The 26,720-nt window shown below is 51.4% G+C and overlaps 4 protein-coding genes across 9 annotated transcripts in view; 2 read left to right on the top strand and 2 right to left on the bottom strand.

Moving 5' to 3' along the window:
- Nucleotides 1–417: 417 nt before the first annotated feature.
- LOC112634833 (25-hydroxyvitamin D-1 alpha hydroxylase, mitochondrial) lies at nt 418–5,529 on the top strand. Its single transcript, XM_025402687.1, has 9 exons — nt 418–1,549; nt 2,197–2,387; nt 2,896–3,098; nt 3,184–3,384; nt 3,469–3,641; nt 3,843–4,015; nt 4,216–4,294; nt 4,581–4,778; nt 5,122–5,529. The coding sequence occupies exons 1-9, from the start codon at nt 1,355–1,357 to the stop codon at nt 5,233–5,235; spliced, it is 1,527 nt and encodes a 508-aa protein (XP_025258472.1). The 5' UTR covers nt 418–1,354; the 3' UTR covers nt 5,236–5,529.
- A 2,762-nt stretch (nt 5,530–8,291) lies between these two features.
- Nucleotides 8,292–13,596, bottom strand: MARCH9 (membrane associated ring-CH-type finger 9). Its single transcript, XM_025403781.1, has 4 exons — nt 12,810–13,596; nt 11,597–11,752; nt 10,369–10,561; nt 8,292–10,107 (listed from the first exon to the last, which is right to left on the bottom strand). The coding sequence occupies exons 1-4, from the start codon at nt 13,164–13,166 to the stop codon at nt 9,773–9,775; spliced, it is 1,041 nt and encodes a 346-aa protein (XP_025259566.1). The 5' UTR covers nt 13,167–13,596; the 3' UTR covers nt 8,292–9,772.
- A 2,563-nt stretch (nt 13,597–16,159) lies between these two features.
- CDK4 (cyclin dependent kinase 4) lies at nt 16,160–20,464 on the top strand. 3 transcript variants are annotated; one of them, XM_025401047.1, is made up of 8 exons: nt 16,160–16,506; nt 16,944–17,180; nt 17,336–17,471; nt 17,589–17,756; nt 17,914–18,023; nt 19,179–19,229; nt 19,368–19,503; nt 20,068–20,464. In XM_025401047.1, the coding sequence occupies exons 2-8, from the start codon at nt 16,963–16,965 to the stop codon at nt 20,158–20,160; spliced, it is 912 nt and encodes a 303-aa protein (XP_025256832.1). In that variant the 5' UTR covers nt 16,160–16,506; nt 16,944–16,962; the 3' UTR covers nt 20,161–20,464. The 3 variants fall into 3 exon arrangements, with proteins under 3 accessions (XP_025256832.1, XP_025256833.1, XP_025256831.1); XM_025401046.1 differs by lacking the exon at nt 16,160–16,506 and adding an exon at nt 16,566–16,768 and having other exon boundaries at nt 20,068–20,463; XM_025401048.1 differs by lacking the exon at nt 16,944–17,180 and having other exon boundaries at nt 16,276–16,506; nt 20,068–20,463.
- The window catches only part of TSPAN31 (tetraspanin 31), a 10,232-nt gene continuing 3,954 nt past the window's right edge, over nt 20,443–26,720 (bottom strand). The window contains exons 2-7 of one of the 4 annotated variants that reach the window (XM_025401050.1): nt 25,366–25,425; nt 22,777–22,944; nt 22,440–22,520; nt 21,976–22,107; nt 21,555–21,668; nt 20,443–21,470 (exon numbers count right to left, since the gene is read on the bottom strand). In XM_025401050.1, coding sequence (XP_025256835.1) covers nt 21,396–21,470; nt 21,555–21,668; nt 21,976–22,107; nt 22,440–22,520; nt 22,777–22,944; nt 25,366–25,383 — 588 coding nt within the window. In that variant the 5' untranslated portion in view covers nt 25,384–25,425 and the 3' untranslated portion in view covers nt 20,443–21,395. Of the gene's footprint in view, nt 21,471–21,554; nt 21,669–21,975; nt 22,108–22,439; nt 22,521–22,776; nt 22,945–23,468; nt 23,820–25,365; nt 25,426–26,720 lie in introns of those variants that run through there. The other 3 variants (XM_025401049.1, XM_025401051.1, XM_025401052.1) reach the window with 3 other exon arrangements.

Genomic DNA, 26,720 nt, shown 5'->3' with positions numbered 1-26,720 from the left:
CACAGAGCCTGACAGGGTTGGAGTAGGGAATGAGGGAGTAAGGAGCAGAGAGGTAACTGTAAGGGATTCTTTTATTTTAATTTTTTTTAGAGACAGGCCCTCTGTCTGTTGACTAGGCTGGAGTGCAGTGGCACAGTCATAACTCACTGCAGCCTTGACCTCCTGGGCTCCTGTAATCCACCTCAGCCTCTCAAGTAGCTGGGACTATAGGCACGCGCCACCATGCCTGGCTAATTTTTGTATTTTTTGTAGAGACAGAGTTTCACTATGTTGCCCAGGCTGGTCTCAGACTCCTGAGCTCAAGCAGTCTGCCCACCTCAGCCTCCCAAAGTGTTGGAATTATAGTGATGAACTGCCGTGCCCAGCCTAATTTTTAAACTTCTTTTGTAGAGACAGAGTCTTGCTGTGTTGCTCAAGCTTGTCTCAACCTCCTGGCCTCATGCCATCCTCCCGCCTCAGCCTCCCAAAGTGCTGGGATTATAGGCATGAGCCACCATGCCTGGCTCTGTGGAGGATTCTGATGCTGAAAGTAGAAAGGGGCTGCTAACCAGAAAGCCCCCCAGAGGAGACCAAGTCAGCTGGGGAATTAGAACATCCACATCCATGTAGTTCCTCTAACAGCCCAGAGACAATCTTAGAACTTAACTAATGTACAAAAAGTTTCTTCATTTCTGCTTCTCAAGCCCCAAATTTCCATGTCTGGCAGAAGTGGGCTTACACACCCAAGAGGCCCCCTTATCCTCAAGAAAGAAAAATGGAGGTTCTAGGAGCCATTTTAGCCCATTAACCCACCTGCCATCTGCCTAGTATATGTTAGGTACAGGAGGAGGGGGAGATGTGGCTAGTGCAGGAAAATAATGCAGAGAAGAGACAACCCACTGAGCCAAGAATGTGGGGACAGTTACAGCTGTGCCTCCCCTGCTTCCCTTCCCGGAGGAGCTGAAAGATGGGGAATTCCTGAGGATGGGCCTAAAGGGGCTGGGCTCCCTGGTGGAAGTGGTGGGAATATCAGACACTGACTAGTGTAGCTTGGTCACTTAGTCCGTACTAAAAAGCCTTATAACCTTTCCTAGGATGAGACTTTTAGGCTCCTAGACTAGGGCACTCTCCCAGGAGGAAAGTCTTAGGCCCTCCCTCCCATGAGGGTCATTGCAACACCCACGGGAGTCGTGAAGTCAGCTCCAGCCCCGCCTACTGTTCCTGGGTGCTAATCCCCAGCACAGACCACTCAGGAGGAGGGATTGGCTGAGGAGCTTGGAGAGGGGGCGTCATCACCTCACCCAAAGGTTAAATAGGGGTTCAGACTAGGTGCTCAGGAGAAGCGCTTTCTATCGCGGGCACCCGGAACCAGACCATGACCCAGACCCTCAAGTATGCCTCCAGGGTGTTCCATCGCGTCCGCTGGGCTCCCGAGTTGGGCGCCTCCCTAGGCTACCGAGAGTACGACTCAGCACGCCGGAGCTTGGCAGACATCCCAGGCCCCTCTACGCCCAGCTTTCTGGCTGAACTTTTCTGCAAGGGGGGGCTGTCGAGGCTACACGAGCTGCAGGTAGGAAGGGACGTCTTTCCCGAGACTGAGTGCTGGGAAAACTGGCTTTGACAGCGTCAAAAAGGACTGACTAGTGCAGAGCAAATGTGGGAGAGCCAGAGAGAACGGATACCCATGAATTAAGGAAAAGGCGAGTTGAGGCTGGGGACGGTGTGGCTCGACCCGCATAGAGTCCGTCCCGACTCTTAGCAGAGGGCGCTGGGAAAGCACTTTCTCGCTGTCCTGAGGTGTGGAGATCCTGCAGATACAGTGCAAGTGCGCGGGAGGCGGGAGCACGCGGTACCCTCCGCCTGCGTGGGGCTTAAAGCTACATGGGCTCGTTTTCATTTACTGAGAACTCGTCCTGAGATGGACAATCTAGACATGGAACTTTTAGAGATTTCTGCTCGACCAAGGTGATCAGAGAGGTCCTGAATGTCTGCCTTGCGCAAAGTTCCTGTTTTGCCCATCGCACTCAAACTTTCTAGGGATGGGAAGTGAGAGAGGAGGAGTTTGCAGTATCAAAGGCATGCAATAGCTGGCTGGGCACCCTAGAAGGAGCAGAAGCTCCCTCTTCCCAAGCCCAGTCAACACCCTTGGCGTGGGCACAGGTCAAGCTGAAAGTCCCCGCCCAGGTATCCAAGTGTCCGCTGCGCCCCCTCCCCCAGGTGCAGGGCGCCGCGCGCTTCGGGCCGGTGTGGCTAGCCAGCTTCGGGACAGTGCGCACCGTGTACGTGGCTGCTCCTGCCCTCGTCGAGGAGCTGCTGCGACAGGAGGGACCCCGGCCCGAGCGCTGCAGCTTCTCGCCCTGGACTGAGCACCGCCGCCGCCGCCAGCGGGCTTGCGGACTTCTCACCGCGTGAGTCTTCTCTGCCCCCAGAAAGCCAAACACCCTGCAGCGGCCCTCTCCTGCTGCGGGTCCCGAAACTATCGGATTTAGGGGCATGGTGGGAGGTTGGCTGTCCTACTCTATCTTTGGTCATCTTGGGGTTCCCATCCCAGTCTACTTCACCCACACTCGGGTTGAGCCCCAACCTCACTCCCCGCCTACCTCCTTATCATTTGAGACCAGAATCCTGGGAACTGGGGGAGCCAGAGGAATTGGGTTAGGGTACCAGGATCTGGATGGAATGAATGTAAGGTTCTGTGATTCAAGTTACCCGGGAACCCCAGCCCCTGCGGGCAGGAAATGAGTAAAGAGGAAGGGGGTTGGAAGACAGGCGCAGGCCGGTGTAGGTTTCTGTACCCCAAGGGGGCAGACGCAATCCCTTTCCTGGCCACCACAGCCGAATGCGCTTCTTCACTACAACCAGTCCCGTCGAGCCGTCCCCACCTCCCCGATGCGCACTCTCTCCTCAACCCTGCAGGGAAGGCGAAGAATGGCAAAGGCTCCGCAGTCTCCTGGCCCCACTCCTCCTCCGGCCTCAAGCGGCCGCCCGCTACACCAGAACTCTGGACAACGTAGTCCGCGACCTTGTGCGGCGTCTGAGGTGCCAGCGCGGACGTGGCACGGGGCCGCCTGCCCTGGTTCGGGATGTAGCGGGGGAATTTTACAAGTTCGGACTGGAAGGTGAGTCCCAGGACAGAGCTGGGCAGGCGTCGAGGGCGCCCTACCGGAGCCTCCTTGAGCCCTGACGGCGCCCCCTCCCGACAAGGCATCGCCGCTGTTCTGCTTGGCTCACGCTTGGGCTGCCTGGAGGCTCAAGTGCCGCCTGACACGGAGACCTTCATCCGCGCGGTGGGCTCGGTGTTTGTGTCCACGCTGTTGACCATGGCGATGCCCCAGTGGCTGCGCCGCCTCGTGCCTGGGCCCTGGGGCCGCCTCTGCCGAGACTGGGACCAGATGTTTGCATTTGGTAAGGCACAGGACGAGGTGAGAATGGGGGAATGTAAAGCTGTCGAGGGGTAGCGAGGTATTCACGTGCCTTCTACCTACGCAGCTCAGAGGCACGTGGAGCGGCGAGAGGCGGAGGCAGCCATGAGGAACCGAGGACAGCCCGATGAGGACCTGGAATCTGGGGCGCACCTGACCCACTTTCTGTTCCAGGAAGAGTTGCCTGCCCAGTCCATCCTGGGGAATGTGACAGAGTTGCTACTGGCGGGAGTGGACACGGTTAGGTTCTCCCTCCGTGCTGTGAGTCTGTTCCAGGGCTTAGCCTCCCCAGACTCCGGGACCATTTTTCTGTTGCAGGGGGTCCGTTATGGCCACGTAGACCAGCTTGGCTTAACACCCCGTAGCTCCAGACTGTTCCATAATCTGCACCCTCTGCTGGGTTCCCACACCCAACACCTCTCTTGCTTTCACGTTTCTCAGGTGTCCAACACGCTCTCCTGGGCTCTGTATGAGCTCTCCCGGCACCCTGAAGTCCAGACAGCACTCCACTCTGAGATCACAGCTGCCCTGGGCCCTGGCTCCAGTGCCCACCCCCCAGCCACTGTTCTGTCCCAGCTGCCCCTGCTGAAGGCAGTGGTCAAGGAAGTGCTAAGGTGAGGGGAAAGGAGAGGAGGAACAAGAGGAAATGCCAAGGAAGGCTGCGGAAGCAAATAGTGGATGGAAGCAGGGAGATAGCAGAGAAAAATGGCACTCTGCTACTGGTCAAAAAGGGTTTGGAAGTTGGAAACAATGAGAAGAAGGCTGCAGCCCCTAGCCTCACCTTGCTGTCTCCATTTTGTGCTTTGCAACCTAGACTGTACCCTGTGGTACCTGGAAATTCTCGTGTCCCAGACAAAGACATTCATGTGGGTGATTATATTATCCCCAAAAATGTAAGTAGAGCCTATGCACCCTTTCTACTGAGCCATTCCTCACTATCTTAGGCCCCAGCCCTGTTCTCAAGCACTCTCCTAAAAGCCCTTCAAACACTCCCCTTGACCCCTCTCTAGGATATGCCTTTCTGGGATATAATGGACAGTGGAGAGATCCTTCCAAAAGTAGCCCCAGAAAACTTCCCCATCACCCACCAGGACCTGCCTTTGTCCCTGTCTGAATATCCTATTCATGCCTGCCCCCATTCTGAGCACAAACTGACAAGTTTGTTTTTCTTCCCACCAGACGCTGGTCACTCTGTGTCACTATGCCACTTCAAGGGACCCTGCCCAGTTCCCAGAGCCAAATTCTTTTCATCCAGCTCGCTGGCTGGGGGAGGGTCCCACCCCCCACCCATTTGCATCTCTTCCCTTTGGCTTTGGCAAGCGCAGCTGCATGGGGAGACGCCTGGCAGAGCTTGAATTGCAAATGGCTTTGGCCCAGGTAAGTGCTCTAGATTTTATACCTTCCCCAGGCTGGAGAGACCCTAACCCTCTAAAGTTGTGAGATCTTTCCCCTGACAAGCATAGGAAATCATGTAAGACCTGGTAGAATGAATATTCTAAAATATGATAAGCCCATTATAGGCCTGGAGTGTAAGTGAGGGTATTCAAACTATTTTTTCCCTTCCACAATCCCTCACCCTTATTAACCAAGGAGTCCCCTACTGGCCACAGGTGCCACCCAATCATTGACCATTCTAACACTAATAATGCATGCCCTTTACCAATCAATCCCCCCACTATAGATATCTTTCACAGTAGTGCTCACCTTCTTCCCTTTCCAGATCCTGATACATTTTGAGGTGCAGCCTGAGCCAGGTGCGGCCCCAATCAGACCCATGACCCGGACTGTCCTGGTACCTGAGAGGAGCATCAACCTACAGTTTTTGGACAGATAGTCCTGTGGAAAGAGGCTGTCATCATCACCCTTTCGTTCATCGTAGGGATAATATTTTTTGTAGGCACAAGACCAAGAGATACATCTGCCCCTAAGGCCTATCTGACCAAACTGGGTAGAATGACCATAGTGAAGTGTGAGGCAGCCCTGACCAATGTGTGAAGTATGCACTTGGCCTGACTCAGTAGGCCAAGTGAGAAAACCATTGTCTCTCTCCGTGCTCGGCCCTTCTGATCATGTATGCATCCCCCAAGGATGAAATCAGATTTTAACTAATAATGCTGGATGGCCTGAGGAAAGATTCACCCGCCACTGTTTTTGGGCTTTCATAGTGTTCATTGATGCTGCTGGCTAAGCACTTATCAAAGCATAAGCTCAGTAACTGTGCATCTGCTCTGTACCTGGTTGGTCCTTCCTCTTTGCATGTAAGCTCTTTGAGAGGAAGGATGAAGCCTTATTTGTTTTTTATGTCCCCTGCCAGGGCCCATCTCTGACTGGGTGACACCATACACATTCTTAGATTGAATCTGAACCATGTGGTGGAAGGGATAAGCAGCTTAGTAGGCTCTGTCTACCCACTTCCTTCTTTGTCTTGCCCATAGGAAGGTGAATCTGCCCTAGCCTGGTTTACAATTTCTTACAACTCTCCTTTGCTCTCTGGCCACTATTAAGTGGGTTTGCCCCATCACTTAGTTCTCAGGCAGAGACATCTTTGGGTTTGTCCCTGCCCAGATCTCTGGCTTCTTTTTTATATTGAAAAGTTTTAAATATTCATAAATTTTAGAATAAAAAGTCAAGGCCGGGCGCGGTGGCTCAAGCCTGTAATCCCAGCACTTTGGGAGGCCGAGGTGGGCGGATCACAAGGTCAGGAGATCAAGACCATCCTGGCTAACACGGTGAAACCCCATCTCTACTAAAAAATACAAAAAAACTAGCTGGGCGAGGTGGCGGGCGCCTGTAGTCCCAGCTACTCCGGAGGCTGAGGCAGGAGAATGGCATAAACCCGGGAGGCGGAGCTTGCAGTGAGCTGAGATCCAGCCACTGCACTCCAGCCTGGGTGATAGAGCGAGACTCCATCTCAAAAAAAAAAAAAAAAAAAAAGAATAAAAAATCAAATATTCCATTCTTGATTTTGACTTATTTCTCTCATATTACCACTTCCTACAAGACCTGGAGGCAAGACCCTAACCCTCCCATCTCCCACCTTGGTTTCTCAGGTCCTGGGGGTGACCCCCATAACAATGGGAGGTCTGGATGCCTAGAAGAGTAGTTTGTAACACAAACCCAGACATGTTTCTGTCTGTAGTGGGAACGGCCAAGTCTAGTCTGGCTTCCTGTAAGAGATTAAGGGGTGGGGGGTGAAAAGTAACTGCAGGGGCTAAGCTGTAAAATCGGCCGGGAGCTAGGGATTTGCAGAGATTGCTGACTTTGGTAAGCAAAGTGCTTTTGGACTGCCAGGATTGAAGGAAGTCCTAGATTGGTCACTGCCCTCTCTGGAATAGTTCTTCCAAGATAATTTCCTTCAGATGAAGGGATACAAGCAGAGAAGTGGAATCAGACCGACAGAATGAAAGCTGAGTGTGGGGGTGGCCAGAAGCCCTGGGGCAGTGGGCAGAGGGAGCCTGTTTCCCTAAGTCAGCATTCTCTGGCCCCCCAGAGACTGGGCACAGCTCTCCTCTTGTGATGTATACAGATTAACTCATCTTCCATCCAAATAAATCTCTCAGCACACTGCACAGTTCCTTCTGCATCCCAGATTACCCTCCCATGTCAAGACTTGCCCCACTTCCCCTACCCCTCACCCTATTCCAATTAGCTGGGTGTAAATGGAGATTTCACTTCACACTTCTTCCTCCTCCACACCTTGGTCTCCTGGCCTAGACATGGCTCCCTGACCACAGAAACTCCATTTAGCCACCAGGCCTTCTGTGGGGGCATCTAATTATGCAAGATCTACAGAGGGGCAGGGAGGACCCAAAGGCTCATACAAAGATCAAGGTTTCTGTGCAATTTTCTGACCTTCTCAACTCCTTCCCTACTGTATACTCAGTCTTCACCCCATCCCTCTATCACTGAACTCAATTTGAACGTAAATGACCAAATTTTTAACAGATTTGAGCTTTGAGGGAGATAAAGCCCAGCTTGTGGTCAGACCCTTTCCCCTGGAATCAGTGATGAGAATTCTGCCCACTCGTACTCTCTATTTTCCAGTGGGCAAGTAGGAATGCCCACTTGAGGAGGGCAGTAGTTCCCATGACCCCTTTCCTGGACAATGATCTTTTTAAGTTGGAAAAAGGGAAGAAGAGGAGACCATACTGATTGCTGGCCCCAACCCCCATACCAATACTTCCATTAGTGCTGAAGGAGAGGGGAAAGTGTCCCACTTCGCCTCATTTTAGGACCCAGAGTGTAAATGGATACAGTGTGTTTGTGTGTGAGTATGTCTATTTTCTTTGGTATGTCTAACCTTCCCTGCAGATCTATCACAGAGGACAGCTCAGGCTTGGCACAGGAAGCTCCACATGTGTCCTATATGCCTGAGCCCTACCTGCCAGTATAGATAATAGTAGTCACTCTGATTTGCAGTCCCCCATTTGGTCCCCACCAGCTCTTCTGTGAATGGCAAATCAGGAAAGTCTGGCCTTTCTGTCTCCCAACTTGGGGGGTATAGAGGGTTCTCTCTCTGGGGAAACAGTTTCCTACTGAGCAGACGGAGGACTCAGTCTCAGCTCCCTATCCACTCTACTCCTTCAGAAATTGGAAGTTATATACTTCCACACTTTGAAATTACTTGAACCCCAGTCCAGCTTTAGTTCCTACATCCCTAGGTTAGTCGGGATGCCAGCACCATGGACAGCGACAAAGACCCCTTTTGGGAGAGGCGAGGGGATCAAGGTTTCCTGGGCAAGTATATGTGTGGGCCTTTACAAGAGAATCATTTTCTCCAAAACATCCCCAGGGAGGAAGGAGGCAGAGCAGAACCTTCCCTGAGAGAAGGATCAATAATAAGAAAGGCCTCCAGATCTAACTTTAGCTGTGAATGAAGGAATTATTTAATTGCTGATGAATGGTTTACTTAAAAAAACAGCATCATTCATATAATACACAACCTCAAAGTCACAGAAGAAAGTGCCCAGCCTTCAGGCTGACCCACATTTTAACCAGTCTTTCCCAAATCTTTTCTCTATAAACAACAGTCCTCTATGCTGCTGCCTCCAAACATAATGCCATCCATTAATACCACTAGCTGGGCACACCGGGATCAAACCTGTGACCCTAAACTGCCATAGAAATAGCTTAAACTGGGGTTGGAGACTCATAACTGAGGGGGGGGGGTTCCCTCCATCTCACTCCAAATGAGTCCAAATTCACTCCACACTGCTTTTCTGGGTGAGCACAGTACTTGAGAAGGGCTAAAAGAACCCAGATGATCTCCAGAACAAGGCGGATGGCTCCAGCCTTCCCCAGCCCATAGGCCCAAATATTTAGTCAGAGGAGTTCTCATTCTTACAAATAATCACCATGCTTCACATTTGCAATGTCTATTTTCCCTCATATTTCCATACCTATTATGTCACTCAACATAAAATTCCAAGATTCTGTGCAACTTCAGATGAAAAACACATTTTAGAATTTGTTATACCAGCTACTATTTGAAATAAATGAACCATCAACTAGTCTAGAAATCTCTTTATGTCATTGCTGATTTTCTTTGCAACGACATCCAACCTGTCCCTCATTTATCCTCATTCCAACCATATGAGGTAGACAGGAAAACCATAGCTAAGAGATTTTTTTCTAAATCATACAACTCATAGGTGGCAGGTTCAGGTCTACCCCTTAGATACCTCTGAGTGCTGCCACCTAGCAGCCAACATGAATTATTCACCAGCAAGTGGGAGTCACACCTACAACTCGGAACCCACTGCTGCATTTGGGATTTGCAACCTGTGCAGAGAAACCTCCCCACACCTCCCAACCCTCCAGAAAAGCCCCAGATGAGAAAGGAGTCTCCATGTGCATATAAATGATTCTTTATGCCCTTCCCCCATGCAATGGGGGATGGAGCAGGGGGAAGTCCCCCGCCCTCATGCAGGGAACGGGAGGTCAATGTATACTAGTCTTATTGCCAGATGCCCTGTGGCCATGGGGTGGGGAATAGGGGTCTACAGCCCCTTTCTTCTGGCATTGGTCCCCCTTCACCAAGTCGCCATGGTGGAGCTGGGGGGCTGGAGGCCCTAGGAGCTGAGGTAAAGACGGTTCTCTCCAGGGAAGGAAAGCTGCTCTCCCCGCCTGCCCACCGGCCATCTCTGGATGAGTGTGAGGAGCTGCCAGTGGGTACTGAAATGTCATCCAGGTGTCTCTACCCAGTGGGCAGTGAGGCCAGACAATGTCTCCAGCTTGAGGCTGCCCACAGAGATCCTAGGTGATGGGGGCAGCATGCCCCAAACACCTTGTCGAGCTGGTACCTCCAGCAGTCATGAGAGCTCTTCTCTGACTGATGCATTGACTCAAGATCCCTGCTCCTGGAGTCCAGTTTAGACTGTAGTGACCCTCATGACAACCTCTCGGCCAGAATGGGAGCTGGAACGGGTATCTGGTGGCCGCAGCTGCCCAAGGAGGTGCAAGATTGTATAACCGCAGCGCTGAGGCAAGAGCGTCCGCATGCGCTGGGCAGTTGGGGGGCGGCTGGTGGCCCCAGAGGTGGGGCCCGTCCGTGAGGTCCTGGGGCCCGGCTTCCCTGCCGTCCCTCCCCCTGCATCTCCTCCTATGTCCTTGGTCTTGTCATAATTTAGGACCTTCCACTGCTGGTTCACTGCCTGCCAGCGCTTGAAGATGCGGTAGACAGAGGAGCCTTCATGGATGATGAGGCCTGAGCAATAGGGATAAGAAATCCAGGGTTAACTGTGGCCTAGATCTAGGCCAGAGGTACTTAAGCAAGCATTTCTTCAGAGTGAGAAGATACAGTTGCAAAGGGCCCTGGACAAGCAGGGAAGTGGGTTGAGGGGGCACCAGGATAGCCCTAAAGGCCCCCAGTGGCAGAAAATAAGGCCATGAAACTGAGGGGATGGGCAGGGGAGTCAGGTGTGTAAGAGGAAGATAAAGAGCAGGTAAAGGAGAGAGGTGCCCTCACCTATGCAGACGACATCCATGAAGCCATACATGCCGTAGCAGATCTGAAAGAGCAGATCCTGTCGTTGCCACTTGGCTGAAGGGCTGAGTGAGGACCAGATGAGCCAGGAGATGCTGGCAACCAGGAAGAGCGAGCCCAGGACTATGGCAGCAATCTGGACCTTCTCGATGACCGTCAGGGAGATGGCCTGCCACTGTGTGGGAGAAAGGGCTCCAAAGAGTCCCACAAAGGGATGGAGGGCCAGGTGATGGGTGGCCCTGAAAAGCAGGGTGCTCCAGTAACCTTCCCTAAAACCTTCAGGCAGGATCAACATCTGTCTTCTCTGTGCCTTCATTAAATCTAGATCGTGGCACTTGTCTGACAAGATTTGTCTGTCTTATTTTAAAAAGGCAGGATTGGGCAAGTGCTCTGAAACCAAAACATCTAGATTTGAATCCCAAATCTTGACTCCATCACTTACTGGCTAAGTAACCTTGGGTAACTTTTCAAATCTTTGTGCATCAGTATCCTCATTTGTAAGAGGGGATAATAACAGAATCTAACTATTAAGATTATTGTGAAGATTAAAAGAGTTAATACACACCAAAACTTGACACAGAAAACACTACACATTTGCTATCATCATCAACATCATTTTTTCTTTTCTTTTTCTTTTTTTTTTCCCCTTCGAGAGGGAGTCTTGCCCAGGCTGGAGTGCAGTGGCTGTGATCTTGGCTCACTGCAACCTCTGCCTCCCGGGCTCAAGGATTCTCCTGCCTCAGCCTCACGAGCAGCTGGGATTACAGGCAAGCGCCACCACGCCCCGCTAATTTTTGTATTCTTAGTAGAGACGGGGTTTCACCATGTTGGCCAGGCTGGTCTCAAACTCTTGACCTTGTGATCCGCCCGCCTCGGCCTCCCAAAGTGCTGGGATTACAGGCATGAGCCACCGCGCCCGGCATTTTTTCTGTTTTCGTTTTCTTTTCTGTGTCTGTGTGTGTGTGTCGGGTGGGGAGTGGTGGTTATTCCAGTGCCTAGAACAGTGCCTGGAATGTAAGTGGCACCCTGTAAATGTTTTTGTGAATAAATTTAGGGAGGAAGGATATACAGACACACAGGCGACTGCAGTAATTGGTGGGGAAGGGTGGCTTTGGGAAAAGAGTAAATGAAATAGGCCTCCTGGAAGGTTCCTCATTCCAATAGCTAAAAAGTCCCCGCCCAGTCTCTGAGTCCTCTCCTTGCACCTCACCTGCAGTGGGTTCTTGGTGCTGATCGCCAGGACCTGGTACTTGAAGTAGCAGAGCTCACAGCTCCAGGAGCCCCTCTCGCTGATCCAGCGGATGAGGCAGGGCTGGTGCGTGCAGCGCACTGAGCCGTCGCAGCGGCAGGGGCTCAAGAGCTCCCCCTGGAGGAAGAGTGAGGAGGGACCCTGTCAGCCATCACCACCCCGACCCCACTCGGCCGCGCTCCCAGACAGGGAAACCTCTTCAGGTCACTTGCCCACGTTAAAAAACTCAGGCCTTTCACCCAAGACAGGGCAAGAGGCTAAGTAAGGCTGCAACAGAAAATAAGTTTCCCTTGGAGATCAAGGGAAACTTCCCATACCAAAGAGATGAGGGATGGAAAGGGATGGGGGGATTAGAGGGGAGAAGGACTGGATCTTCTCTTTTCCTAGAATTTGGAATGGGTGGTCTTTAAGACTTCTCAAAGGAAAGGCTTCCTCTTAGGATCTGGAGGGAGGAGAGGGTTAGAGCTTCTGAGCCATGTTTTCCTTCCCCCACCCCATCACTGTAAAGTTACTTCACAGATCTGGTGCAAACTGGGATGGGTTACGGTCCTCGGTTTCCACGTATTAAAAGGGAGAAATTCCGGAGGTGGGAGTGAAGGGTGTTTCCCTTTAATCAAGGAATCAATTCTCACTACAGAGACACCCTCCTAGCACTATTCTGGGACAACTTTGCCCATAAAATTTTAACAAAGAATACTCTTTAGAATGAGATAGAAAGTTGCAGGATGGGAAGTGAAAAAAAGTACCCCATAGGGAGAAATACTGAGCTAAGCAAGGGCGCTGGCTGGGCCCCTCCCTTCTAGGTGGGCACAGAAGCACTCTTTTCTGCCCACCTGCAAGAGAACAGGTCCCCTCAGCTTACGGAGACCCTGGGGCGAGGCAAACAGGAAAGAACAGCAGTCCCTGTTAATGGGTGAGATGGATTTTGTGCTCTCCGGGGAGAAAGCCCCACCCCTTCTTGGGGACCCTTGACCCTCCAACACAAACAAGCGCTCCAGGAGTCCCCTGCCAGCCCCTCGGCCTCACCCCATTCCCACTCCGCCTCACCCCATTCCCACTCCGGGTCCTGGGGCCCGCCCAGCCTCCTTAGGCACCGCCTCTGCTCGCAGTCTCCGCTGACACCCCAGGTGCGCGCCCCCACCCCTCCGCGCCCGGCCAGGTGCCCAGGCCTGACCTGCTCCGGGCCCTGGAAGCAGATCCGGCACTGAGGGGTTCGGAGTCCGCTGTCCAGGCTGCTGCTGAGCGACAGGGCGTCCAGTGCGCCCGGGGGCGGCAGCGGCGGCGCGGGCGGCGGCAGGGGTCCGGCCCGCGGCTCCTTGTCGCCGGCCAGGCCCCGAGCCCGCGGCTCCGACCCGTAGTACTCCTCCTCGTCGCCGTCGCCGTCCCGGGTGGAGCAGCCAGCGAAGGGCGCCCAGCCGCAGCCGCCTCCCCCGCCCCCCCGGGGCTGCGGCTCGGCCCGGGGCCGCCCCCCGCCTGTCAGAACCAGCAGCTTCAGCTCGTTCAGAAACATGCGGAGCCGAGACTTGAGCATCGTCCGGGCGCTGGGGCGGGGGGCGGCGTGCAAGGGGGGCTCGCTGGCGGCGGGGGGAGGGGAGAGGACAAGGCCGGGAAGGGGGCGCGCGCTGGAGAGCCGAGCCGGGCCGGGGTCTTCCGGGCCTGCGACCGCTGTTCACTGCTGCCACAGCCGGGGCTCCGGTGCTTACGGGGCCGAGCGGGCTGGCGGCCCGGGGGCGGCGGGGTGGGCGGCCATGGCCAGGGCAGGAGGCGGGGAGGGGGGCTCAGGGTGCCGCACCCCGCGGGTCTGGGTCCGGAGCGGGCCGAGCCCCCGGGGTTACGCGCCCGGGTCCTCCTGCGGCGGGGCCGCCCCCCATCGCCGTCCTCCCGGTCCCAGTCCCCCTCCGGCTCCGGGATCAGGCTTGGCTCGGCCCGTGCGCTCGGCGGTGGCAAATGGCGGCTCCTTCCGGCGGCGGCGGCGGCGGAGACCCCCCCGGAGCGGCGGGCGGGCGGGGCGGGCGGGGCGGGCGCCGGGGAGCGGGTGAAGGATGGAGGGAGGGGCGGGGCGGAGAGGGGGAGAGCAGAAGGGGCCGCGGCTGCGCATCCCCGCCCTGCCCCGCACGAGCAGGTGTCCCCAGGGGCGGGGGCAAGTGTGAGAGCCCGAAGAGGGTGGAGGAAGGGGAGTGGCCAAGGAAGGGGAGTGTGCACACGAATAGACTAGGTGTGTGTCTGGGAGTGGGAGATGAACGGGTGAGCATGGAAGGTGAGTGGTCAAAGGACGCAGGTGTACCGGGGAGGGAGAGGCTTGTGCAAAATGGGAATGTGCAAAGAAAGAGCTGTTAAAGCGTCGGAGGTGTGAAGGAGGTACATGGGCAAGGGAGGGACTCAAGCAATATACACTTTACCCAAAGGGCTGAAAAGTGTGCTCGATGGGGACTGGGAAAGAGCGGTGTGTAAGGAATGGAGTCGCGTTGTCTGAGAAACAGAAGCCTGTGATTGTAATGTGTGAAGGAGGTGAGTGAGCAGGGGAGGTAGAAGTGCTAAAGGGATGGGAGTGTCTTTCCTGGTACTCTCCTGCCCTAACCTCTACTACATTGAAGTGAACAACGCACACACTTACCCTTTGCTCTTATGGAGCCTTCACTCTGAGAAAAAGCTCTACCCTCATCACATTTTTTTCTGCCTTACACTTACATTCTCCCTCTCCTTCCCTTTGCAAAGCTGAGGGAAAAGGGATTCCAGGGGAGCTCATTGGGTCAAACGCACTGGGAAAAAAATTAATTAGTGAAAGAGTAATTAACAGAAGAAGGGAGGGGACAGAGCCTGGGACAGACTGCCAAATTAAGGTTCCTCAATAGAAAGTGATGGAGAGACAGTAATGTTCCCATGAAGTATTCAAATGTTTTGGATGGACTAATGAATGAATCAGAAAAAGAGGCTGGGACCCAAGCAGACAGAGAAGACGGCTTCTGTTGTAAAGAGAGTAAGGTGCGAAGGGCTTATGTGGAAGGTGAGGCTGAAGTGGGGAATGCTGGTGTGGGAAGGGAGTTTGAAAAACTTAGACACTTATCTTCGCCTCCAGAAGGCTTACAAAGCACCCACCCCTAGCAAGGTAGCCAATAAAACATTCACCTCTTGAGCCCCTTAGTCAGTTCAGTCCTTGAGATTTTTCTTACTAGTGTTTCAGCTGCCCTTGCCAGGAGGGGCCCAGGATGGAAAGAGGAGGCATCTGTATTAACATGTATTCCATTTTGCTCTAAATCACGGTTTATATTCATCTTCTAGTTTGAACTCTTATATTCTCAGCCAGATGGTTAAGGAAAACAAGTTAGAGTGGAAGGAGTGGCAAATAGGGTAATAAAATGGCTTTAGATTTTACACAAATTCTCACAAATGAGACACTAACTGCTTTCCTCCTTTACTCCCATACCCTCAAAGGGCTGGGACATGAAGACCTTGGAGCCAATAAAACAAAGAAAGTAGGAGAAATCTACCTACGTCTACCTCGGTGTCTGTGGGCAGAGGCCATTTGGGAAAAAGTGTGTTCTGGACACCGCTAAGTGCTAAGAAAGAGGCACTAGGGAAAAAGAGGGAAGCACAATGACTCCAAATGAGCAGTCACAAGGTTTACAGAAGGAGACATGTCATTTTCATTCATTGTGGTGGTCTGGAGGGTGCAGGGGGTGTGGTGGTAACTTTCTTGCACATGTACACTCCTGTATCCATTTTATATATTACATGTAATAAATAATATATACATACATATATACATAGAAGTATATATACACATATATAAATATCACATAATCATAGAACCGTCCTACTGGGAAAAAAAAAAAATTAAAGGTCAAGTATTCCTGTCTCCTGCTCATTAATAACTTCTCTGCCAGATGGCCTCAGGTCTTTGCATTAACACTCCCAGGGAGATTTGGAAGTTGAGAAAAGAGGGGGCATTACCTTGTCACTGAACCTGTTGGATTACTGTATTAATCTGCCTTCTGTCCGTCCTTTAATCGTAGTTTTACCCTCAAATGGGCATTGTTTACTCCCTATTTTAGAAGACCCCATTGTTGACTACATCTTTCTAGATAGTCGTACCACTACTTTAAAGGGCCAGTGACAGACACCAGAAACAAAATAAAAACCCACATACACACTGGAAGCAAGCACTCAGTAAAATGTTGTAGAATTAATGAATGAATCAATGACACAAATGAGAGTAAGTTTTATCATGGTGGAGCGAAAAGGTGACAGCATCACCTCTGGTACCCCAACTCCCATTCCCTCCCCAATGTAGACAGGCTGAAAGACCGGTAGTGAGACTGGAGTTCAGCCTTCAGACCGGTAGTGAGACAATCCTTCAGCCGGGAGTTGGGCTCTGGGTGGCCTAGGTTGCCATGGCACCGCCTCGGGCTCCACCCTCTCTTGTCCCCTTACCGCGCCCCCCCGCGGCGGGGGTTGTGGCAGCCAGTCACGTGCCCGCCGCGTAACCACACCTCTGCTCCTCAGAGCAATGTCAAGCGGTCACGTGTGATAGCAACAGATCACGTGGCTACCATCGCCCCTCCGCCCCCTTACACTCTTCGCCCTCCTCCCCGTCAAAGCGGCTCCTGGCCACCCCTCCGCGCATGGGTGGCGGTCACGTGCCCAGAACGTCCGGCGTTCGCCCCGCCCTCCCAGTTTCCGCGCGCCTCTTTGGCAGCTGGTCACATGGTGAGGGTGGGGGTGAGGGGGCCTCTCTAGCTTGCGGCCTGTGTCTATGGTCGGGCCCTCTGCGTCCAGCTGCCCCGGACCGAGCTCGGGTGTATGGGGCCGTAGGAACCAGCTCCGGGGCCCCGATAACGGGCCGCCCCCGCAGCACCCCGGCCTGGCGTGAGGTAAGTGCAGTCCCTTCCCGGGAATGAGAACCAGTGCCCGCCCCCCTCACAGTTTTCCACGCGTTCGTTTCTCGAGCTGGTTATGGAGGGGTCGCTCAAGGGCGGGAAGTGGGGCCTTTGTGGTCATTGGGAAGTATAATTTTAGGGACTGAGGTGTAGGATCTTCGATGCAAGGCATGTGTCATGTGTGATCTTTGTGCAGGGCGCGATTGTCCCAAAGGAAAATGCGTTTTTTATTGCAGGGCCTCACGTGGCTGGAGGGGTTGGTATTGAGTCATTGTGTTATCTCTGGGGCCGGCCCCAAGGAAGACTGCGAGCGGGGGATGGGATGCTAGTGTTGCTCTTTGTGCTTTTTTTTGGGAGTCCTTTTGTTGCTGCAGGCTCATACCATCCTAATTCTGTAAGGGACTTTTGGTGATAGGAGTCTGTGATTGTAGGGTCGCCCTTGATCTGAGAATGGCTACCTCTCGATATGAGCCAGTGGCTGAAATTGGTGTCGGTGCCTATGGGACAGTGTACAAGGCCCGTGATCCCCACAGTGGCCACTTTGTGGCCCTCAAGAGTGTGAGAGTCCCCAATGGAGGAGGAGCTGGAGGAGGCCTTCCCATCAGCACAGTTCGGGAGGTGGCCTTACTGAGGCGACTGGAGGCTTTTGAACATCCCAATGTAGTCCGGTGAGAAGGTGGTGACGAGGGGAGTGGGGAGTAAAGGGAAAAGACAGCCTATAGGTGGGGTATGGTGATCTGTAGAGAAGTGGGGACCCTGAGGAAATAATGAGAGGCCATGTTGGGTTAAAGGGGATTGAAAAGTGAGCATTTACTCTGGCCAGGCTGATGGACGTCTGTGCCACATCCCGAACTGACCGGGAGATCAAGGTAACCCTGGTGTTTGAGCATGTAGACCAAGACCTAAGGACGTATCTGGACAAAGCACCCCCACCAGGCTTGCCAGCCGAGACCATCAAGGTGAGTGGGGTTGGTAGGCATTGAGAGGTGGTTTGGGACCTTTGTAGTAAAACCTCCTGGAATTTCAGGTATGGTGCCTAGTTTCCAGTGCATCTGTACCTCCCCCTTCTAAACTAGGATTTGATGCGCCAGTTTCTAAGAGGCCTAGATTTCCTTCATGCAAATTGCATCGTTCACCGAGATCTGAAGCCAGAGAACATTCTGGTGACAAGTGGTGGAACAGTCAAGCTGGCTGACTTTGGCCTGGCCAGAATCTACAGCTACCAGATGGCACTTACACCCGTGGTCAGTAGAAAGATGGTACCAAAATGGGTTCTGGTTGGGAGTAGGAGAGTGATTGCCTGTAGCAATTGAGAAGTCATGTGCTTCATGTGTTCAGTCAAGCAAGTTGTGTTTTGTGGTAACCCATGGAGTCCCCATCCATTCTTCCTATTCTCTTTAGGTTGTTACACTCTGGTACCGAGCTCCCGAAGTTCTTCTGCAGTCCACATATGCAACACCTGTGGACATGTGGAGTGTTGGCTGTATCTTTGCAGAGATGTTTCGTCGAAAGTATGGGACCCACATACCCTGGACCACCTTGAATTCCCCAAATTGCTTGTTCATAAACCACGTCCACACCCTGCCCATTCTTTCTTTTTCTTTTTCTTTTTTTTTTGAGACCAGGGCTTGCTTTGTTGCTCAGGCTGGATTGCAATGGCATGATCACAGCTCACTGCAGCTTCAACCTCCTGGGCTCAAGTGATCCTCCCATCTCAGCCTCCCAAGTAGCTGACACTCCATGCCCAGCTAGTTTTTTAATATTTCTGTAGAGAGGGGGTCTCAGTATATTGCCCAGGCTGGTCTTGAACTCTTGTACTCAAGCAGTCCTCCCACCGCTACCTCCCAAAGTGCTGGGATTACAAGCATGAACTACTGGACCTGGCCGCATTCTTTTACTTGCATACTACTGACTACTTTGCCCATAGCAGAAAGCTCTGAAATGTTCTAGAATTAGGAACTTCATATCCCTTTATTCTATTTATTTATTTATTTATTTTTGCAATAAGGTTTCACTCTGTCACCCAGGCTGGAGTGCAATGGCCCAATTACAGCTCACAGTAGCCTCTATCTTCTGGGCTCAAGCAATTCTCCCGTCTCAGCCTCCTGAGTAGCAGAAACTATAGGTGCATGCCACCATGACTGGCTTTTTTTTTTTTTTTTTTTTTTTTGAGACGGAGTCTCGCCTTGTCACCAGGCTGGAGTGCAGTGGTGCGATCTCAGCTCACTGCAACCTCCGCCTCCCAGGTTCAAGTGATTCTCCTGACTCAGCCTCCCAAGTAGCTGGGACTACAGGTGCGTGCCACCACGTCCAGCTAATTTTTGTATTTTTAGTAGAGACGGGGTTTCACCATGTTGGCCAGGATGGTCTCAATCTCTTGACCTCATGATCCGCCTGCCTCAGCCTCCCAACGTGCTGGGATTACAGGCGTGAGCCACTGTGCCCAGCAATTTTTTTTTTTTTTTTTTTTTTAAGAGACAAGGTCTTGCTTGCCCAGGCTGATCTGGAACTCCTGGGCTCAAGCAGTCCTCTCACCTCAGCATCCCAAAGTGCTGGAATTATTGACCTTTATTCCCTGTGCTTTCTATTTTGGGCCACTAAGCAGTAACCATTCAACTAAGATATCTTTGAAAATGACTGCTACCTTATGTCCCTTCTCACCTTAGGCCTCTCTTCTGTGGAAACTCTGAAGCTGACCAGTTGGGCAAAATCTTTGAGTAAGTGACCAACGTGGGAGAAAAAGGTTTTCTATTCTGAGTCCTCTTTCTGCTAAGCCCAGGATGGCAACTGGCTCTGCGCCCATGGGGATGGGAACTGGAGGACCCTCCTGACCAGAGTTCTCCTGTCCCCCACAGCCTGATTGGGCTGCCTCCAGAGGATGACTGGCCTCGAGATGTATCCCTGCCCCGTGGAGCCTTTCCCCCCAGAGGGCCCCGCCCAGTGCAGTCGGTGGTACCTGAGATGGAGGAGTTGGGAGCACAGCTGCTGCTGGTACTGGGGATGGCTGTGGGCATAGGGAGAGACTGGGGAAAGAAATAGAGCAGTGTGCAGGGCCCTGGCCACTGTGGTTAATGAAACTTGGTTGGTAGATGGGCTGTAGTTTTTATTACAGCTGCAGATGGCTACCCACAGAGAGGGATGTGGAAGAGAACCCATCCTGGCTGGGCGTGGTGGCTCATGCCTGTAATCCCAGCACTTTGGGAGGCCAAGGTGGGCAGATCACCTGAAGTCAGAAGTTGGGAGACCAGCCTGGCCAACGTGTTGAAACCTTGTCTCTACTAAAAATGCAAAAATAAGCCGGGCGTGGTGGTGCACGCCTGTAATCCCAGCTACTTGGGAGGCTGAGGCAGGAGAATCACTTGAACTCAGGAGGCAGAGGTTGCAGTGAGCTGAGATCATACCATTGCACTCCAGCCTGGGCAACAGAGCGAGACTCTGTCTCAAAAAAAAAAAAAAAAAGAAAGAAAAGAGAGCTCATCCCAGGTATTGTCATGGGTGGGTAGAAGTCTCTCTCAGTTTTCTTCCTGGTTTTCTGACCTTTGCCTCTCCCCTCAGGAAATGCTGACTTTTAACCCACACAAGCGAATCTCTGCCTTTCGAGCTCTGCAGCACTCTTACCTGCATAAGGATGAAGGTAATCCAGAGTGAGCAATGGAGTGGCTGCCATGGAAGGAAGAAAAGCTGCCATTTCCCTTCTGGACACTGAGAGGGCAATCTTTGCCTTTATCTCTGAGGCTGTGGAGGCTCCTCCTCCATCTTTCTACAGAGATTACTTTGCTGCCTTAACATTTCCCTCCTACCTCTCCTTTTGAGGCTTCTCCTTCTCCTGCCCCACTATTTCTCTACACTAAGGGGTATGTTCCCACTTGTCCCTCTCCCTACCTTTATATTTGGGGTCCTTTTTTATACAGGAAAAACAAAACAAAGAAATAATGGTCTTTTTTTTTTTTTTTTTTTAATGTTTCTTCCTCTGTTTGGCTTTGCCATTGTGCGATTTGGAATAACCACTTGGAAGAAGGGACTTTCCTGCAAAACCTTAAAGACTGGTTAAGTTACAGGGCCTAGCAAGTCAGTGGAGCCCCTTGACTGACAAAGCTTAGAAAGGAACAGAAATTGCTTCTTTGAATATGGATTTTAGGGCGGGGCACGGTGGCTCACACCTATAATCTCAGCACTTTGGGAGGCCAACGCGGGTGGATCACCTGAGGTGAGGAGTTCGAGACCAGCCTGACTAACATGGTGAAACCCTGTCTCTACTAAAAATACAAAATTAGCCGGGCGTGGTGGCGCACACCTGTAATCCCAGCTACTTGGGAGATTGAGGCAGGAGAATCGCTTGAACCCGGGAGGCAGAGGTTGCAGTGAGCTGAGATCATGCCATTGCACTCCAGCCTGGGCAACAGAGCAAGACTCAATGTCAAAAAATATATATATATATATAGATTTTTAAATGGCTTTTCTATATTCACTGAACTTTCTCAAACTGGGTCCTGCTTATTACAGGAAAGAGCTCTTGGTGGTTTTCTCCTTGGCTCTGTCCCTGATTTACCCTTAGAGCCACACCCCAGGGTATGTTGAGGTGATCCAGCATATGGACGGAGGAGGGGAAACAGCTAAGAATGACTCCAGCCCATCCTATGTACCCTCAGAAGCTTCCCATATCCTCTTGGAGAGAGAGGGAGAAAGTTTTTCCTTTTATTCCTTATAGTCTGGCTCCCACTAAAATATGTCAAGGCATAAAGTCTTGCTATTCCATCAATTTTAGAGGATTTGACAAGGGGCCTTTCCTTTTTCTCAAACCAAAATGGTTACAGACCCTAGATATTCCCTAAGGGAGGAAGAGAAAGCTTAGAGCAGAAGAGAAGTCAGAAGGATCCAAAGTCTCATAGAAAGGCACTGGGGTTGGCTCTAGGATCCTTCTGATTCCGAAATCTCATTGCTAGCCAAACACCAAGGATCTGTAGGAACAAAGGGAGAGAGAAGCATCAATCAATTATCAGTCTCAAGTTGAAAAGGATGTGCGTGAGGAAACGAGAATGTACCTCTGTAAAGCTAAAGAAGAGTCCAACACCCCCTAGGATTTTCAGGGCTTCATCTGAATGCTTAAGAAACTTTTCTCCACACATCTGGCATGTAGGGCTCTGGCTCTTGCAGATCTGAGGATAAAACGTGTGTGTGAAGAATGCAAAGTTGCTAATGTAAAGTTGCTAGTCACCAATACCTACGCCGAATGTCTCTAGAAACTTTCCTGTTATCTGACCAGCGTCCTACAAACTAAAATCCGACTTGGCTAATTCCCCAGCCTCTTTATCCACCCCCACTGCCCACCAATACACAGCCCCAATACAAGAGGGCTTCTCGAGAGAGAAACAATGACATTCGAACTAAATTTGCCAACCTGGGCATTGTCCTTACCCAGTTTCCTACCTCCCCTGGCTGCTGCACCACCCCCAACACACTCACTGCAGTGCAGAAATCATAATCTTGTTGATACAGGGTTGTGAGGTTGAATAAGCCACAACAATCAAAACTTCTTTCCAGTTCATCCCGAGTCTTGTTGCTCATGACCCACCAAGAAGCATTGATGACATCTGTCTGGAGGATATGGGCAGAGAGAAATTAAGTCTCCCTACATCCCAGTATCAGTTCAAGTGCCTCAATTTCCCTAGTCCAGCAAAAGAAGTCAACCAGAAGCATAACGGTGTGCCACAATTATAGACACAATAAATATCTACCTTTTCAGGTTCTCTAGATCATCCTCATGAAAAATTAACCAGACATTCCAGAGGAAGCAAATAGCCCAAGGGGCCAGAAGCAGTGCACCTAAGGATGATCTTTGGGTAGCTGGGGCCAGACTAAGGAAGGAGTTTGAGGTTAAGAGGAAAATTTTAAAAAGCAAGTAAGTACTTGAAAGGGTACTGTCTTACCTGTTTGCTTCGGTTAATAGCCAGACATGAGCAAGAGATTACAAATTGGAAGATGAAGACCAAACCAAGGATGATCATGTACTGAGAGGAAAGGTTATGGAAAAAAGTCCTAGATTCCTTTATGTTCCATCTATAACTGCTCTCATCTGTTCATAGAACTTATACCACCATGTCAAATTGAAAGCAATAAAATCAGCTCTTGTTTCGTAGATTATGGGACAGGGCAGGGCAAGGAGACATGTCCAAGATCCCTGAGGTCCCCTACCCTTTTAACATCTTCCATAGATGACAGCCCTCCCAAGAGCCCAGTTGCCCCCATCACTTCAGGTCAGGATACAAAGAATAGCAGGACTTGGTGGTGGTTGACAGCACCCACCAGTCCAGCCACTGCGATAAGGAGAAGGAAGACTCCCACAGCAATGACTCCGCCGATGATGTGGATGCTGGACACCAGACCCAGGCCCTTGCCCCAAGCAGCCACTCCAATGAGCAACAAGCTCACCAGCTACAAAGAAAGAGCAGGATACATCTCAAAAATTCTAGCATGAGCACGGCCCAAGGCCATTACAAGAGGACTTGGGGGCGGGGGTGGGGAAGGAATAATAGAATGGTGTGTGAATTGGGGGGGGGGGGGCGGGGCGGGGGTGGTGCTATCGCCACCAGGAGCATCCCTGGGCATTCCCAAAGGTTAGAATGGCTGGGATGGGGTATAGGGGGTGGCAGAGATAGTACTATGAATACAAAAGCTGAACCCTCAGGGTCATCCTATCACTTCTACTTTGGGAGAAACTGAGGTTCAAAGGAGGGAGGGATGGAACTTATGCCCACGGCCTTAAGTTCATTCCCCCACCCCCAGACAAACCCCTTCATCAACCGGTAGTCTTCCCTCTCCCACGGAAGTCCCCAGGAATTCCCTCTTCGCCGGAAGTTCCTGGGAATCTTCCCGGAACCCCTATACACCCCTTTCCCCACCGGAAGTACCCTGGAGATTCTCCCCACGAGGCCTTTCCGCCCGAAAGCTTCCCCCACCTCCAAAACCTCACCATGTAGACCACGTTGAGAGCGCAAAGCGCATTCTTGGAGCAGGCAAAGCCGCCGCAAACCATCTCCCCAGCTCTGGGGACCCAAGTGGTCCCAAGGACTTGGGGGGAGGGTATTGGGGACCGTCTTCCAGGACCCCGACAGCTTCTGTCTCTTTAAATCGAGGCCAGCCAAACCCAATTCTCTGCGCCTGCACCGTCCCTCCCCTGCCTCTGGATTGGCGAAATGCGTGGCTAATCGTGGACGTCCAAGGCCTGCATGCCAATCAGCCCGCATTACGTCACTGACCCGCCTTCTGTCCTCCTCCTCTTGTTTTTTCATTGGGCGAAACTGAAAACTAGGGGCAGGGCTTCTAGAGATTCTCTCAGGGACAACAGTCTAAACTCCAAAAGCTTGAGTTGAAAGCTGAGCTTTCTGTGGTCGGAGTTAGGAGAGGGCTAATTCGAGGGAGACGGCTCTGGAGGAATTTAGGTGAAGGGGACACGGCGGGAGGGGCAGGTGGGGGGCCGCTCCGAGAGCTGGGCAGAAAGGGCTCCACCGGTAGAAGGAGGGCCCTTCCGCCGTCCCTTCCCCCTGTGCTGCAGTGACTTCATGATGACGCCATTGTTTTGTTAATGCGTCACGCTCGGGAACACCCAAAGGAGCCACATATTGAGCTTATTTAGCCCGGCCACAGAGTCCGCGGGTTGGACACAGCAACACCCAGCAAATCATCATACGTTTGTGTATCCTAAAAGGGGTGTGAATATACCAGAAATTCAGTGTGGAAATAGCGGCCTCAGGCCAGCGCATTCCTGTGTGTGGCATTGCCACAAGTGCACACACGGGTGTGCTCAGCATTTTCAGAGTACACGCCTGATCCAGGGCTTGCAAAAAATGACAGGCAAGAGGAAGAGTCTTGGATATAAATAAATATAAGGGGAAGGAGTCTCCACCTTTTCACTTACGGGTGGACTGATCAGTAACTTTATTATCTAGTAAGTGCTTTGACAAACCATCCTTTTCACGGGGGTAGGGAAAGGCATAATCCTTCTCTCCCCAGGAGAAAGAAACAGTAGGAACAAAAAAGAAAACCCTCTAATCAACTCAACAGAATGATTTATGTTTGTGTGTACTTAGATTCTATAGTCTACTGCCACAGTCAGATTGCCACTTGGATTGCCACTTCTAGCTGTGTAACCTTTGGCCAGGCACTTAGAAACTGTCTGTGCCTGTTTCCTCATCTGTAAAATGGGGATAAATAACAACACACCTACCTCTTGGGTTGTGAGAATTAAATGAGTTAATATATGTAGAATACTTAGAAGAGTACCTGGCACATAGTAAACACTCAATGTTAATTATTACTTTTCAGGTCATTTTACAGGTTCCTGTGGGCAATTCCAACCTTAATTCCCTTATCTGTAACTACACGGTATTGATATAAACTTTCAGAAATTAATATCAAAAAGGTATGCAGAAGAGATATTTGACAGGGCCAGAGAGGTGTTTGGGTCTTGAAACAAGGTAATGTATTATTATTATTATTTTGAGACAGAGTCTTCCTTTGTAGTCCAGGATGGAGTGCAGTGGCGCGATCTCAGTTCACTGCAACCTCCACCTCCCGGGTTAACACAATTCTACTGCCTGGCTCAGCCTCCTGAGTACCTGGAATTACAGCTGCCCACCACCACACCCAGCTTTTTTTTTTGTATTTTTAGTAGAGACAGGGTTTTGCCATGTTGGCCAGGATGGTGGCAAACTCCTGACCGTAGGTGATCTGCCTGCCTGGGCCTCCCAAAGTGCTAGGATTACAGGCGTCCAGTGTAAGCAAAGTAATTAAGTCAAACTACCCACTACCTCCCACCTCCCACCCCCTCACTCCCCACCTACATCCCCTTCCTGCCCCAACTCCCATCTTCATTGTCTCCTTCAATTCCTCATCTACCTTCTTTTCTTTCAGGCCCTAAATCAAGGGCAAGACAATGGTATTAGAAGGGGAACTGGCTGACAAGCATTTTGGTTGTGTGGTGTAGTGAAAGGGGAATCAAAATTATAATCAATCTGGGCTTTATGTGCTTGGTAAAAAATAAAAATAAAAAAGTAAAAATAAAATAAAATCAGAAGACCTAAATCCATGTCTTTGTTTCACCTCTTAATGGCTTCTCTGAGCCTTAGTTTCCTTTTATTCAGAATAGGTATAAATAATCTTACCCCTCAGGGCTGTCATGAGGATAATATATATGAAAGTAGGTTGTAAACTATTAAGTGTTATAGACATGTTAATTATTATGAAACTGATTGAACATGGAACATGGTAGTTTTTGTCTTTTTATAGGTTACTTTCCTCCTTCGGAACTCATTTTCCCCATAATCACTTGGCCTATTTATTTATTTATTTATTTATTTTTGACATGGAGTCTCACTAAGTCACCCAGGCTGCAGTGCAATGCACTGCAACCTCCACCTCCTTGGCTCACTGCAACCTCCACCTCCTGGGTTCAAGTGATTCTCCTGCCTCAGCCTCCCAAGGTGCTGGAATAACAGGCATGAGCCACCACGCCTGGCCTCACTTGGCCCTTTTAAACAGGAGGTGGCCTCAGTGGGTAGCTGACTGAAAAAGGGTTACGTTGTAAGACATAAGGATACAGAGCTCATTGAGATATGTAGAGAGGGCGATGGGTACAAGTGTACACTAGAATGCAGGGCTCTGAAGGTAACAGACCAAGTGTGCATGAATTCCTGTGAGAGTTCGAAATCTGCAAGTCATCAAGAGTTTAGGATTGCACCTGGGACCTAGCTTGCCATATTCTCCCAGAACCAACACCCATTTTAATTAACCACCTCCCACAGGAGGCCCTGGGACACTGTTAAGATCTCTCCATCCACCTGGCTGGGAAATCATAGCAGGGGCTGGCTGGCAGGGCTGATGGGCCAACACTAGAGGGGGTGGGAGGTGCAGGAGGTAGTGCTGTCCCAGGCTGTGGGTTTGAAACTCACCAGTCAGGAAGTGAGGTCTATAGACGGAAGGGCGGGCAGGGGCGGGGAGTTCTGGGCACAGCAGAAGGGGCCTTCTGAGGTTTGGGGGCTGTAGGGCCATGGGCCTCAGGACCAGAGGTGGTTGTTAGCCTGGAAAGACAGGTCTCGGCAACATGCATGCCCAGAGGCAGTTCGTTGTAGCTGCAGTGAGAGCAGAAGTCAAACGACATGAGGTGGCCAAGCAGGCTCTAAAACGCCTCAGGAAGCTGGCAGAGAGAGTGG

This window comes from Theropithecus gelada, chromosome 11 (assembly GCF_003255815.1).
Source record: "Theropithecus gelada isolate Dixy chromosome 11, Tgel_1.0, whole genome shotgun sequence".
NCBI classification, from domain to species: domain Eukaryota; kingdom Metazoa; phylum Chordata; class Mammalia; order Primates; family Cercopithecidae; genus Theropithecus; species Theropithecus gelada.
Note: the sequence above shows the minus strand (reverse complement) of the source record. Positions and strands in the feature narration are given on the sequence as shown.

Bases quoted from the DNA above. Each gene is read 5' to 3' on its own strand.
- LOC112634833 (XM_025402687.1), top strand. From the start codon at position 1,355: ATGACCCAGACCCTCAAGTATGCCTCCAGGGTGTTCCATCGCGTCCGC. The intron at 2,388-2,895 runs GTGAGTCTTCTC...TCAACCCTGCAG, and splicing joins GCTTGCGGACTTCTCACCGC to GGAAGGCGAAGAATGGCAAA. The intron at 4,016-4,215 runs GTGAGGGGAAAG...TTTGCAACCTAG, and splicing joins GTGGTCAAGGAAGTGCTAAG to ACTGTACCCTGTGGTACCTG.
- MARCH9 (XM_025403781.1), bottom strand. From the start codon at position 13,166: ATGCTCAAGTCTCGGCTCCGCATGTTTCTGAACGAGCTGAAGCTGCTG. The intron at 10,562-11,596 runs GTGAGGTGCAAG...TCTCCCACACAG, and splicing joins GCACCAAGAACCCACTGCAG to TGGCAGGCCATCTCCCTGAC. The intron at 10,108-10,368 runs GTGAGGGCACCT...CCTATTGCTCAG, and splicing joins CATGGATGTCGTCTGCATAG to GCCTCATCATCCATGAAGGC.
- CDK4 (XM_025401046.1), top strand. From the start codon at position 16,731: ATGCGTTTTTTATTGCAGGGCCTCACGTGGCTGGAGGG. The intron at 16,769-16,943 runs GTTGGTATTGAG...CTGTGATTGTAG, and splicing joins GGCCTCACGTGGCTGGAGGG to GGTCGCCCTTGATCTGAGAA. The intron at 19,504-20,067 runs GTACTGGGGATG...CTCTCCCCTCAG, and splicing joins TGGGAGCACAGCTGCTGCTG to GAAATGCTGACTTTTAACCC.